The 13,328-nt window shown below is 39.8% G+C and overlaps 1 protein-coding gene across 4 annotated transcripts in view; it reads left to right on the top strand.

Moving 5' to 3' along the window:
- FBXO25 (F-box protein 25) overlaps positions 1 to 9,025 on the top strand; it is a 34,000-nt gene extending 24,975 nt beyond the window's left edge. For 2 of the 4 annotated variants that reach the window (XM_038132880.1, XM_038132881.1), the window contains exons 10-11: positions 2,283 to 2,309; positions 4,903 to 9,025. In XM_038132880.1, coding sequence (XP_037988808.1) covers positions 2,283 to 2,309; positions 4,903 to 4,992 — 117 coding nt within the window. In that variant the 3' untranslated portion in view covers positions 4,993 to 9,025. The remainder of the gene's footprint in view (positions 1 to 2,282; positions 2,310 to 4,902) is intronic. The other 2 variants (XM_038132882.1, XM_038132883.1) reach the window with 1 other exon arrangement.
- The last annotated feature ends 4,303 nt before the right edge of the window (positions 9,026 to 13,328 follow it).

Here is a 13,328-nt window from a genome sequence, read left to right on the forward strand (position 1 = left end):
AGATACTGATAAGCTGGGTGAAGTTCAGGTGAGGGTTATATAATCAGGGAGGCTGGAGGACTTAGCATGTGAGGAGTGGCTGGAGAAGACTGCTTCAGGGGGACATAAGAGCCTGCCATGGGGACAGCCAAGCAAGGGAACATTTTGACCATAGAGCTGATGCAGTTTCCATCCTTGGATGTGATCAGGAACTGACTGGATGAAGCTCAGAGCAGCCTGGTCTGATCTCACAGCTTAGTCTGCTTTGAGCGGGAGGCTGGGTTGGAGACCTCCTGAGGTGCATCTCAGCCTGATCATTCTGTGAGCCTACATTGCAGTATTCCTTCTCTAGTCTTGGCTTCCAAGCCTTGTCTCTGTCTTAAAATAAATGATGATCAGGCTGAAATGGATTGTTCAATGAATTGATTTATGCATAATTGGCACTCTTATTGGCAGGGTCAAATGAATTGTTCTTCTGAAATACTGTCCCTATTTTTACAGGGCAGTATGGGTCAAGTAGTGCTGGTCACTCAGTTATACAGGGGAAAAAATAATGCTGCTTTTTTTTTTCAGACACTTGTGTCTGTATCGTTTCCCAAGCTTGCTAAAGAGAGGTGAGAAATAAAGCAGGGGTGAGGGGCAAAGGGACAGGAGCTACTTTATTAATTCTAGATAAATCCTGTTCTAGGTGAAAATATTCCTTAATCAGAACTTTTGTCAGGCTTTGAAAATTTATTCAAGCTTCGGTATTATCCTTGATTAGAAAGATTGTTTAATTCAATATGAGTACTTGACATAGAGTTATATCTGTAATGCATGGCAAGGAAAATCCAAAATAAACAAAGCAAAAAACCAACAAAAACACTACCACCAAATCCAAATTTTAAAAGAGAAGTCACAGTTACTACAGAGGAAAAGTAACAAGTGTTTGAATCTTGAAACAAATGGAAGCACTGTATTATTGAGATAGCTGATAATATGTAAAAATTTTGTTTCTTCATTTAATGGTATTATTCAGAAGTCAGGCAACTTTTGTTTCCAAGGTCACTCAGAAGAACTTCAGGCAGAGCTGAACCCTTCTTCATAAGGCATCTATTTTTATTTTTCTTCCTTCATTAAAGAGCAAAGCAAAACATTGGAATAGTTGTGGAGAAAAAAGTGCTAAAGCGATCAGGGCATGAAGAAGACTAGGAATGATTAATTTCTCTTAACTCAGTTATGCTAACAAGGAACATGACTGCTCTCCATAAATTGTTTCTGGAGACAGAGAAGGGAAATTATTTACTCTAAGGGCCATCCTTGATGAAAGTAAATTGTAGTTTTGAGTAAATGTGCTGAGTTAGGAGTTTCTAAGAACCAAAGCCACAAGGGTCTGAAACAGCCTAAAAGCTGTTCAGGCTTAGCTAGTGTTGAGAAGAATTTTCACCAATTTATGACATTGATAATATAATGTAATTGCTGACAATGTGAGAGGGCTACTCCCAGGAAATTCTTGGAGCCCTCTATTTTGTGTACTTTTCAAAGAAGGCCTTGCAAAAAAAGGAACTGCTGAATTGAATTACCTATTGAACTGTTGAAGAAGGGAAATGACTTTTCACTTTTTCAGTATACTATAATAATCATAGGCGTTTTTAACAAGTCTTTAGGAGTTTTTCTGGAACAGGCATTTGTATTCCTTTACTTGTCTAAAATCTGTAACCAAAGTCAATTTGTATACAGCATGTAGGAGTCTCCCCAGTTCTTTGTGGAAGTACAGTGACTTTTGTACTCTTCTGTGTTGGGAGGGATTCATAGGAAAATTTTCATACTGAATGTCTGTTTTCAAAATGATTTCTTGCTAAAGGATTTGTCTATGATGAAACTGAAAAAAAAGCACATAATTTCAATAATGCAAAAGTAATGACTAATTATTGTGTGATACCTCTGTGAGTGCTTTCACTTATACTGTTTCCTCTGTTCCACTAGGCACCATTGCAATTGTGGCAGGTTATTTTATTTTCCTGAGCTTAGCTAGTAGCACTTTTCAGTTATCTCAGTTCACTTACGGCCACAGAAGCTGAAATATCTTTTCTTCTTTCAGTTTCCAGGCCTTTATGAAAACAGTGTAATCACTTTGCATAACACTTGGTTTTAGTCTTCTTGTGACTTGTGCTGATTTTGGTTCTCACAAAGCTGCTTCTGATTTGCCACAAGAATAAAAGACTTTTTCTAAATGGCTTATCAACCTTTGCTTAAATAAACCTTAACTCTACTTCTTTTACTTTATGGCTCTCCTTCCTGCTTCCTTCTTCACGATTTCAAAGGACTACCACCTTGCTTTGTTGCTCCAGGTATTTCTTGTGTCTCATCTGTTTTCATTGCTGACTGTTCCATAATGTCAAAGTGAATAATGTGTTCCTTTCTAATTGTCTGATGCTCTTTGTTTTGATTTTTCTTTCTGCGCATCAGTTCAGCAGCAGGAATAGTTTTTTTCTTGTTCCCTTTTAGATAAAGGTAGTGATGACTTCTCATCTCAGCTTTTCATCATTTTGTCTTTTATTATTGCCATATTCCCTCTTAATGCTGTTTAAACTAGGAGCCATAATTCAATTTCTAATGAGCATAGGTGTCAGTGGGATCAGACAGATTTTGCTAAGAAATAGGTTTCTCTGCACTCAGTGTTATTATAAACTGTTTTCTGCATTCCCTGATGTATTTAATTCAGTACTTAAATCTGAAGAGTAACATGCACCTCAGATAACTTTCATACAAGGGTACTAAAATTGATTTTATTGCACTTGGTATGCTGTAGTTGTATTTACTTTTATGGAGAATTTCTGTGAAAAGAAATTCCCCAAAACAGGCTACATGTGACTTGAGATAGTCAAGGGAAGCAATTATATTGTTGCCTTCTGAATGAAGAAATGGTGAAAATACTTATACAGGGCTTCTTAATGTCTAGCTATGCTAGATTTTGAGGAAAACAACTACATTTACCAGTCAACAGTCCTCCTGGGAAATTCTCTTCTTACTTTGAAAGAAGTCTGCTTTAGCTTTGAAACTTTGAAATCAAATTATTTTAACACTTTTAAGTGTTTTTATTTCATTATTTAGTTTATTATTCCCATGAAAATGTATTTCTCTCAAAATGAGGAGTACTCATAATTACAAGAAAGTTGTGATTCTTCTTTTCAGTCCTCATCACTTTTTTCACTGTAAAATTTATTTTGTTTTCAATAACTAAAAACACCAGTAACGGATCTCTGAGATTTTTATTGCACCTGTAATTCCCAACTGGGTAGAACTTTCAGAAAGGCTTTATAATGATGTGCAGAGAAAGCTGCATGTTACAAACTCAGTTTAAAATATTCAGGAGTACAAATAAGACAGAAGATAAACCCTACCTTGTTTCCCAGAATTATAATTCTGATGGTGTTTTTTTCCTGGAAACTGGGAGAGTAATGACATGACATTGACATGGCAATGGGTAGAGAAGACAATAGTCCATTAGCAACTACCTTTAAGAGTGTTTTCTGGAGTGGTGCAGCTCTTCTTTGCAGATGCCATCTCAAGATGAAGGTGCTAAGTGTAACACTTCTGATTTTGGTCTTGGTCATCTGTTCTTTCTCATCTGCAGATTCCCCCAACAGGCAGTTCTACCTGGGTCTCTTTTTTTTTTTTTTTTTTGTGTATGTGTATTTGTCTTTCCCTCTGTGTCATGAGTCTAACAGCTGTTTCTCAGATGATGTTAAAGCAAATACTAAAAAGAATGGGACGAGAGGAAGTGATACCACCTGGTGTATTCTTGTCCTCCATATCCTATCCTCCATAGACTTAATGGAAAAACACAGATAGTAAATCTATTAAGTAACAATTTTCACTGGAAAAGCTGAGCAGAATTTAGATTGTATTTCACCTGGTGCACTTTGGTGCTGCAAAGACTTTGGGTGGAATGTGGCAGTGAGAAAAAAAATCACTTAGCGATTCGTTCCTTCTATTGACTGAATTGCATGTAATTTCATTTCCTGTGGAAATAAAAGCAATGAGGACCATTGTGGTCTGTGATCTGTTTGTCATGTGTTTATCTAGTTTTCTTGCCTCAGATGGTGCATTTACCAACATTGCTGGAAAAGGGACAGAAACTCCTTAAAGCCCGGTGAGGACACTTCTTAGCCTTACCAACAACACTGACAAGTTTTTTTAACTTCTCTATTGAACTGTCTGGAAACTTCTTCTCATTACACCTCTGCATTTCCCTCATTTAGGGGAGTTTAATAAGATGCAAACCACAACTTTTTGTTCAAAGAAGAATTTGAATCTTAAATAATCGGATAGGTCTGCTGAGGTCAATTTTCTGTAAGAGGAAAGAAAGCACTGCAGGCTTAGTGAATTTGTAATGACAAAGCCTCTCCACCCTGTCTTACTTATCTATTCCTGCCTTGCTTAGGTGCCAACTTCTGTTTTAAGGCAGTGCTTTCATTTCACTTGGGGAAAAGGTAGGCGTGAAAGACAAAAGAAAGACTAGGGGGAAAATGTAGCAAGGTGGGAAAGCTTTTAAGACTGAGAATTCAAACACACTGTTCAGGTTTTTTGAGGAAATATCTGGTGCCCATCATTTTCAAAGCAAGGGACTCATTTTCCCCCAGAGCAAAAGATGACTTCAGGTTTTGAATAAATAGATAATTTAGGTTCAATAAAACTGCTGCCTTTTTGCCTTTTTGTTATGCTTATTGAAAAATAATGAATAAGGAAGATGATACTTTTTCAAGGGCTCCAGCTCAGGTTCTGGTGGAAAGGAGAGAATTGGTTTGGGTTTCTTATTGTTGTTTTTGGTTTTTTGTGTTTTTTATTGTTTTGTTGGGGTTTTTTTTTCCCCTAAATTGGGGGTGAAGGGAGACTGAATATGGAAAGAGAACTTACTTATTTTTCTCCTTCTTTTTTCAGGATACAGGACACCCCTGCACAGCCAGTGATCCAAACACCTGTCTCATGCCAGTATCTCCTCAGCATTTTATTGATCTCTTCAAATTTTGAGATGTTCAGTATCTGTTCTCCTGTGTTTGTGGTCATTTTTGTGAAGAGTCAGGCAGGATATGTTATGCTTTTTGTGCAATATATTTAAGTGTAATGTTTTATTGTAGTTTAAATAAATATATGGGGGAGATTATCGGAGAGGTTCATTTGGCATATTGCTTTTGTGCAGAATAGCAAGGAGAAAGGAGAAACATTAAGAAAACTTCGTTGTCAGGAAGTCTCCAGTGGACTTTTTTTCAAGTCCAAGAAAGACCACTTTAATCTCAACTTTAAATCTCTGCTTTTGACGCCTTAATAGTTGGTTAAAATTATGTAGGGGAGTTTTGAAAATTTCATGGAAGAATTAAACTACTCTTGCAGGGACCAAAGGAGGGGGTTTTTTGTTAATCCTTCTTTCTATAAGCCATGGTTTTCAAAACACTTCCATATAATTTGCACTATTATAAAGAATAGGCCAATATTCTCTTAGACTCTTACTACATCATTATGAAGGTGGCATTCATTATTAGGAGCTAGTGAGTAAAATATAACTGTGTTATATCTGCTGTTGAACCTATATGAATGAAGGAAATCAACCAATTTTTGTACATACATTATGCAAAAGTATTTATTTTTCTTAAGGACTTTATTAAACATTTAACCTGTCTCAGCACATCTTGTAGAACTCATGAGACCAATCTGAGGCTACTGGAAATCTTTCTGATGGTAGCTACAGCCTTCATTTATACTGTTTGGAATGTCTACAAGTGCAACTGCATTAATTTCATCTTCTAAGAAGAAGACATTATTGAGATTTAATGATGGAGTTGCTTGTTCCTAGACTGGTGCAGTGGCAGAACACTATGCTACCAACTGAGGTTCTAACCTGACAAGCTATGGGAAACACTGAAAGTCAGTCTGAGCTCTAGCACCTTCTGCCAAGTTAATCAGATGATAAATTTTCCAGGAAGCTATTTTTTTTCTATCCTGTAGAACAAAATAAATTGCTTGGCTTAAGCAGGTAAAGGAAAAATTGTGGAAGTTTTGGATTTGTCAATGAAATTTAACAATATGTAATGTACAGGACAGGAAAAATAAATCATGTACCATATTCTGCACTTGCTTGTTCTGAATCCAGTTTTGTACAGTGTAATAAATCATGTTTCTGTCTGTTATTCCTAGAAGCTTCTTGTGCAGAGAGATGAATCCATTTGAATTTTGTAAGGTCTTTCTGTAACCTGTTGTCTATAGTAATTGGTAATGGAATGAAAAGCATACAAGCAGTCCTAGTGCTATTGCTTTACAGTAGTTTGTTGTATTAGCCCTTTTTGTAATAGCAGAGCTGGGCTGTTAACAGGCTGCACAAGAAGAGGAGAATATTTGTGTCCTCAAGAGATAGTTTTATGTTTACTTAAATCTTTGTGATTGAATTGCTGATTTTTGTGGATTTTTCAATATGGGGGTTTGTGGATTTTTTTTTTCTTTCTTTCTATGCAGGTGTTGGCTGTGGTGAAAGTAATGGTCAGGGGTGGATCCAAGGACCTCCATTCTTATTCCTGTTCATTCAGAGCATTGCTGCAAACCTTGCTTTCCCAGCCATGCACTGCAGCCACTGCATTTGTTAAGGACCCAGCAGCCCTTCTTTAACAACAATTTGTACCCCATTTATTTAATTCCTGTAACAGCTCAGATGCTTTCCTGTCTCTGTGACCTCAGAAACCCTGACAGTGGCTGGTGGTGGCTGACATCCACTAATCACTCCTTTATCATGGGTACAGTTTTGCTACCCTGCATAAAACTTCCTGTAAATACATGGATGCTTTCTCTGAGAGCTTGAAGGAAAGGTTTCAAAGCCAGCATTTGGTTTGATGCTGCTGTGAGCTCTTCCCCCTCGTGCTGAAGGCCTCTGCTGAGGGACTGTGCAGAAGCACCTCTCCTGCAGACAGAGGGCAAAGCTCTTACACTCTGACTTGAGAGATGCCCAGCACTCAAAAGACAAATAAGGTGACAGCTGGGGAAAGGAATGTGGAGAGCTAAGAGGAACCCTCCCTCCTAGCCACTGAACTGAGGAGGGAGAGAAATGACTTTAAGTTCTGACAATCCATTTTAAGATAGGTTTGGAAAAAAATTGTCATGTTCAACTTGGTGCCCACTGGGACCCCAAGGCCCCAAAGCCAGTACAGTGGCTTTTATAACATGTCTCCCGGATAAGAGATATGCACAGATGTGCTGAGAAGTATTTCAGTTCAAGACTCTTTGTTTAAGAAATCTTAAACACTGAGTATGGAATCACATTGTCAAGAGCAGTGTTATAAGCTTTTTAACACTGGCAAAACTGAGCTTTGGGAACAGTTCCACAAACTTGTTAAATATTTAGTGGATACATTGCTTAGACTTAAGGCAAATAAGAGCTTGATTAAGAGTGGCTATGTGATGTGAGGTCATTGGATGCATAAGAAGATAACTTTCACTTGTGTTACTTAAGCGAAAAAGCTAAGGCAGTGATTTTGGTAATAGGGTTGGTGGTGGTTGAGTTTTTGTGTCGGTCTGTTGAGTTTTTTAATTTAAATCACATAAAGAATGGGGAAAGGATTTCACCTTTAGGATAACAATCTGTAATACCTCACCTGAAGCACAGAACATATTTTGACAGCCTGAATTAATCTTCTTTTCCTTTACTCTAGCACTTTCTCATGTAACCTAAAGCACTGTAACCATGAGAAAGGTTACGCCTTAACAAGAAACCTCTGCTCTTTGGCCTCCTGAGTGCTGCTGTCCTAGGAGGAAGGGCAGGCACTCTCCCCTTCAGCAGCAGGGGTGCTTTGAAATGTGTTCTAAATCTCTAAAGCAGAGGTTTATTTTTCTTTGGGAACAGCTTTTGTCCCCAAACCTAGATCTCCTTATAGACAGATTTTGCAGTGGCAGTGGTAGGAAATCATGTCCCCTCCAGGATCACTTCCCAGTCCTGGGTGATTTGGCTTTTAGTGATTTCTAGTCCTGACAATAGCAGTTCAAAGGCAATCAGGATATTCACTGCCATAGTCCACAATGAGCTTGCAATTACAATTTTGAAAAACAAGGTCTCCCTTCCCACTGCCTCCCTAACCTGTCTCTGAGAGACTCCTGGCTTTTTTTATTACATTCTCTCCCAACAGTTTTGTTCACCACTTTCTGGGAAAAGACATTCTGCCACGGACCCTCTCTACGAGCACTGTGTAAGCCTTTTTCCTTGGAGTCAGACAGGACTGAGGCTCTTACCTGGAGAAAACAGGAGTGAAACCTTGCTCTTTCTTTCCTCCTGTTCCCCATCCCTGAGAAATGCATTAAGTTGCTTTAGGAGAAGGAAGAAGCTGAACTTCAGGAAAACACCAAGCTCAAACCAAGAGTTCTCTACTAGGGTTGGCATTACCAGACTAGAGGTCTTTTTGCAAGTGTAGCAGGCAGAAGCAATGAGGGCTGGCAGGAAGGAGAGGGTAGGATGGGGAACAGTAGCACGACGTTTTGCGTTTCATGGGGCACAAATTAGCACATTCACAGCTCCATCATTGGCAAAGAACTTAGAGGAAGGCTAGGCCCTTAATATCCAACTAAATTTGCTTGAATTGGCAGATAGATAGGTACCTGCATTAAATAAATCAATGTCAAATGTTTGGAGACAGTTGCTAAATTTGAGTTGAGAATATTGAAACGTTAGCTAATTATGCTATTTGCTTGCAGTCTTTTTATACTTTCATCTGCAAGGCTCAGGTCCAAACCCTCAAAGACACTGGAACATAATTCCCAGCAAAAACTCCTACAAAGTGCAGTAGGATGAGGGTTACCTTTAATGCTTAAAATGTCTCTATTGAAGGACATGACAGATAAGTGGGTCAGGACATGAGAGGTGAGAGTAAGGTTGGGTTTCTTTCTTTCAATTCCTGTGGACCGTCCTCTGTGCCACGCACAGACCTGTCCCTCTACCTGTCAGACATGCAGGTGATGCTGGTAATGCTTATTTCCTGCCGGTTTATGTGTACATTCTTCTACAAATATGAATAAAACATCTTCAGTTTTATATCTGTTGCACTTTATAGTCATTGTGCCTTCAGCTGAAAGTTTTTCTAACAATTTTCAAGGTCTATATCAACAGCTGCCACTTAATTCTAAAATTTATTTACTTGATTTGTATGTGCTCTTCCCACTTGAATGCTATTTTCCTGTAGTATTTATAGCAAAACAATAATGGAAGAATAATTTGTTTGCTAAAGTCAGCTATCATTCCCACATTATGCTCAGATATAGAACAAAGTTCTGCATGCTGAGAGCACCTCTTCCCAATGTTTTGGTCCCCATTATTCTCTCTGGCAAAGCCATTATTTTTAGCCCTATTCCTACTGGAAACTTTTAAAGCTGCAAACCTGCACTCCCCTTCTGAACTCAGTGGTATCCCTTTAGAACTTGGTGGATTTATAAAAGCAATACTTTGGCAGCATTTTTAGTAGAACCAGATATGCTTGACCAGAATGCAGCAGCTCCTGCAGTGTCCCAGGCTGCACCTCTGCTATTTTTCCTTACACAGCCCCACAGTGCATGGCCTGCTCTGTGCCCTTCCCCTGCTCTCACTGAAGCCAGACCATGTTTAAGCAGCCACTGGGCAGAAGTGAGACCACCCCTACCCAGGATGGGAGTTGCTCCATGGCCTAGTTCAGCCCCCTCACTTCAGCAGGTTAATCCTACCACCACTTCAGCTCTTGCTGCAAGCTGCCCACAGGCCTTCTGCTGATCCTGTGTTTCTTCTGCTGCCTGCACTCATCCTCTACATTTTTCATCAACTAAGTCTAATTTATAGGCATAGTACTATGGAATATATCTGGAGAAGTGTTTGCTGCAAGTTGAAGAGCACCAATGCTACAAACCAATGCTACCTGTGCACAGGGGATGGTTTTTTCAGTTGCTCATCAAAAGCCAAAAGTCCTGCTCAAACTGGAACATCATGAAAAAACACCAGGAAAAAAAGACTAGACATGTGTTAGTTCTGATTCTCTAAGACCAAAACCCTGGCCTAATAATAAATATTGGTACTAACAGCTGTAGGAATATTCCCAGATATTCTGGACTTCTGACTTCTCCTTATACTGTGCTTCATTGCTCAATGGCAGAACATCAGCTCCTTCCCTGGTCTGGCAGACCCTGCCCCCGTGGCCATGCATCCAGTCCTCCCTGCACAGCTCAGGAGCTCTCATCTTGCACCGTGGCCTCAGCTGCAGCTCACCCTGGCCTCGATGGTTCGCTCAGGCCACAGCTGCTCTTGGGCAGGGAGCACTGAGGCAGCCATGCTGTGCAGCTGGGTTCCTGCACTTCAGGGTTAGTTTAGAAAATGAAAATAAAAGCATGCATCTTTTTCATTAAGTGTCTAAAATAACCCTATGTGCAGATTTACTCCATCTGTGGTATGACTTCTGGGAATCTTGTGCTTCATCCCATCACACAATGGTTTACTTCCTAATGGGAAGTGATGCTTGTTTCCCTTTTTTTGTCCTGTCAAATGTTGGTTGCCAAGTTTCTGTCCAAATGTTCAGAAGATAAACTGTTTACAGGGCCTACCTAAACTGAAGGCATTTCAACCTAAAAGGGGTGTGTTGGTCATGAGAGAAACACCAAAGAGTGGGTCTTCATGTAATCAGGATGCCTATGCATGTGTGACACCCCTCCTAAAAAGCTAACAGACTACAAGTACAAAAATAAACAAATCAAAAGAAAAATTATAATTCATCATCTTGCATATTAGAAAACTTTAGCAGAAAAAAATAATATGCCAAGTACCGTACTTGGTGTCAGGATACATTTGTTTCCCATCCTTTCTCTAGCACAAACACACACCAGTGCTTCCTCCATCCCTTAAATACCAGAGGAATTTAGCAGTGTAACCTAAAGGCAATCCAAGACTCCTGGACAAACAAGATGGTCAAGACTGCAGCATTTGGGGGTTTCAAGGAAAAAGGTACAAGATAAAAAAGGCCAAAAGACATTGCTAATTCATAGGAATATTTCTGTATCAAATCTGATATATTTTACTGGACAATCTCAAATAATGAAACCAGCCAATTGTCTGAAAAATTACTTAAACTCAACTGTTCAGTCTCCTCAGTACAAGGGGCTGGAGCAACTAGAAAGCAAAATATCACATGATTATTTTCAGAAGTGGACAAAGCAATCTCAGAAAACACAGCTGTGCACTTTTCAATGCAAAGAATAATCATTTTTCTTTTCCAACAGCAAACTCACAGTTCAAAATGTCTTCTAAAGCTTCTAGTGTTATTTGGGTCTCAAGAGCATAAAAACTTAAATGCCAGCCAAGCTTTTACCAGACTGTTATAGCCTTGAAAAGAATATTCTCACTTTCTTGCATCTTATAGTTATTGCTGGACACAGAATAGGGAAAATTTCTTCCCAAGTGCAGAGTAGGTATTTTTTTTTTCATTACCAGTGATAACAGTCAGTAGATACTATGTGAAAAACCATCATCTCCCTACACCTTGTTTACTATTATATATTTCATATAAATTCCTATTATTTATATTCCTATTTTGTTGTTGTTTTCATACTCTTTATTTCTTTGTAACTACAGAAGCAGCATTACTTTCTGCTATGATGCTGATGGCACTTAAATGTAATTCTCTCCTTTTGATTTCTAAACTGGCTTTTTTGCCTGTGTGTTTGATTCCCTGTCTTATATGGTACAAATCACTCATGCTACAAGAAATTTTTGAGAGTGACAGCACCTAATGGTACACACCTTTGCCAACTGTTGCTGGTGATGAGCCTTCAAGGAAATTACTTATTCTCGTCACAGTACTGATTTTATTTCCCAGATACATCAGAAACAAAGTAGCAGGCACTCAGAGGAAAGAATCAAACAAACCCCTCCAAATTAGCACAAACAGTCTGGATATGCAAGAAGCAGCTAAATAACATGCACTTTCATGTTTTCAGATTGCATACAACCTACAGTTTCGTCATCCAAGATTCCCATACAATAACAAGCATTTTGATAAGTTTCAGAAATTGAGACAGATGCCAGGCCATATTCACCTGGGTATGGGAACATCTGTGCTCAAAATTTGACAGGGTTCTTGCCTGCTCAGGCTCTGGAAATGCAGGTCCTTCCACTTCCTTCCACCTGCCTAGCTGTGCATCTGCCCCAGCTGTGTCTAGTCAGAGGTGTGTCAATGCAGTCCTTTTTCTCCCCACTAAGAGTATAACTTGTATGAATGAAATTTTCTAGTTTAGTTACTCCACGTATTATGGCAAGAAACATCTTGCCTAAATGTTCCCTTCTTAGTCTGTGTAGACAATCACAATGCCAGCAGACTGGAGTAGAAGAATGGGAGACTGACAAACTTCCTTCTGCAGCTGCTCCACTGGCAGCAGTGGCTGCTCCTCACGTGTCACACGCCAGGCTGTGCAGGTGTCACCTTGTTGGGGGCCAGTGTGTGCAAAAGCATTTCAGGTCCTCCACTCTGCATGCAGCTGGGAAACCTTCAGGGAAAGAATGCTGCTCTGCCCAAGCTTTCACAACAGCCAGTAAGTCAAAAAAACCCAAAAAACCAACAAAACCCACAATATTTTAAACCAAAAAATACCAAAATATTTTTAGTTTGTTGAAACCATGAATTCTTGCCACTGTAAAAGCAGCATGTGATGCTTTAAATCTAGGATGCTGCAAGTTCTGAGATGGCACGATTCACAGAGTTTGGGCAAACATTGCCATCACTTCCTTGGCCATGCCCTACAATGGTGGAAGTAACGTCACAGAATCACAGAATCAGCTGAGTTGGAAGGGATGACCCACAAGGATCACTGAGTCCAACTCCTGTCCTGCACAGCTCCATCCCCAAGAGTCACATCATGTCTCCAAGGGCACTGTCCAAATCCTTCTTGAGCTCTGTCAGGCTTGGTGCTGTGACCACTTCCCTGGGAAGCCTGTTCCAGTGTCCAAACACCCTCTGGGTGAAGAACCTTTTCCTGATATCCAACCTAAGCCTCCCCTGACCCAACTGCAGGCCATTCCCTTGGGTCCTGTCACTGGTCACCACAGAGAAGAGCTCAGGGTCTGCCCCTCCTCTTCCCCTCACAAGAAGCTGTAACTGCACTGAGGTCTCCCCTCAGTCTCCTCCAGGCTGAACAGACTGATGGCCCTCAGCCACTCCTCACACGGCTTCTCCTCAAGGCCTTGCCCATCTCTGTGGCCCTCCTTTGGACACTGTCTAATAGTTTCATTTTCTTTCTTATATTGAGGTGGCCAAACCTGTCCAAGCAAATGTAAACACATTCACATGACAAATACAAATGGAAAAAAAAAAAGTCAAAGAATAAGG

This window comes from Motacilla alba, chromosome 3, assembly GCF_015832195.1.
Source record: "Motacilla alba alba isolate MOTALB_02 chromosome 3, Motacilla_alba_V1.0_pri, whole genome shotgun sequence".
In the NCBI taxonomy this organism is placed as follows: domain Eukaryota; kingdom Metazoa; phylum Chordata; class Aves; order Passeriformes; family Motacillidae; genus Motacilla; species Motacilla alba.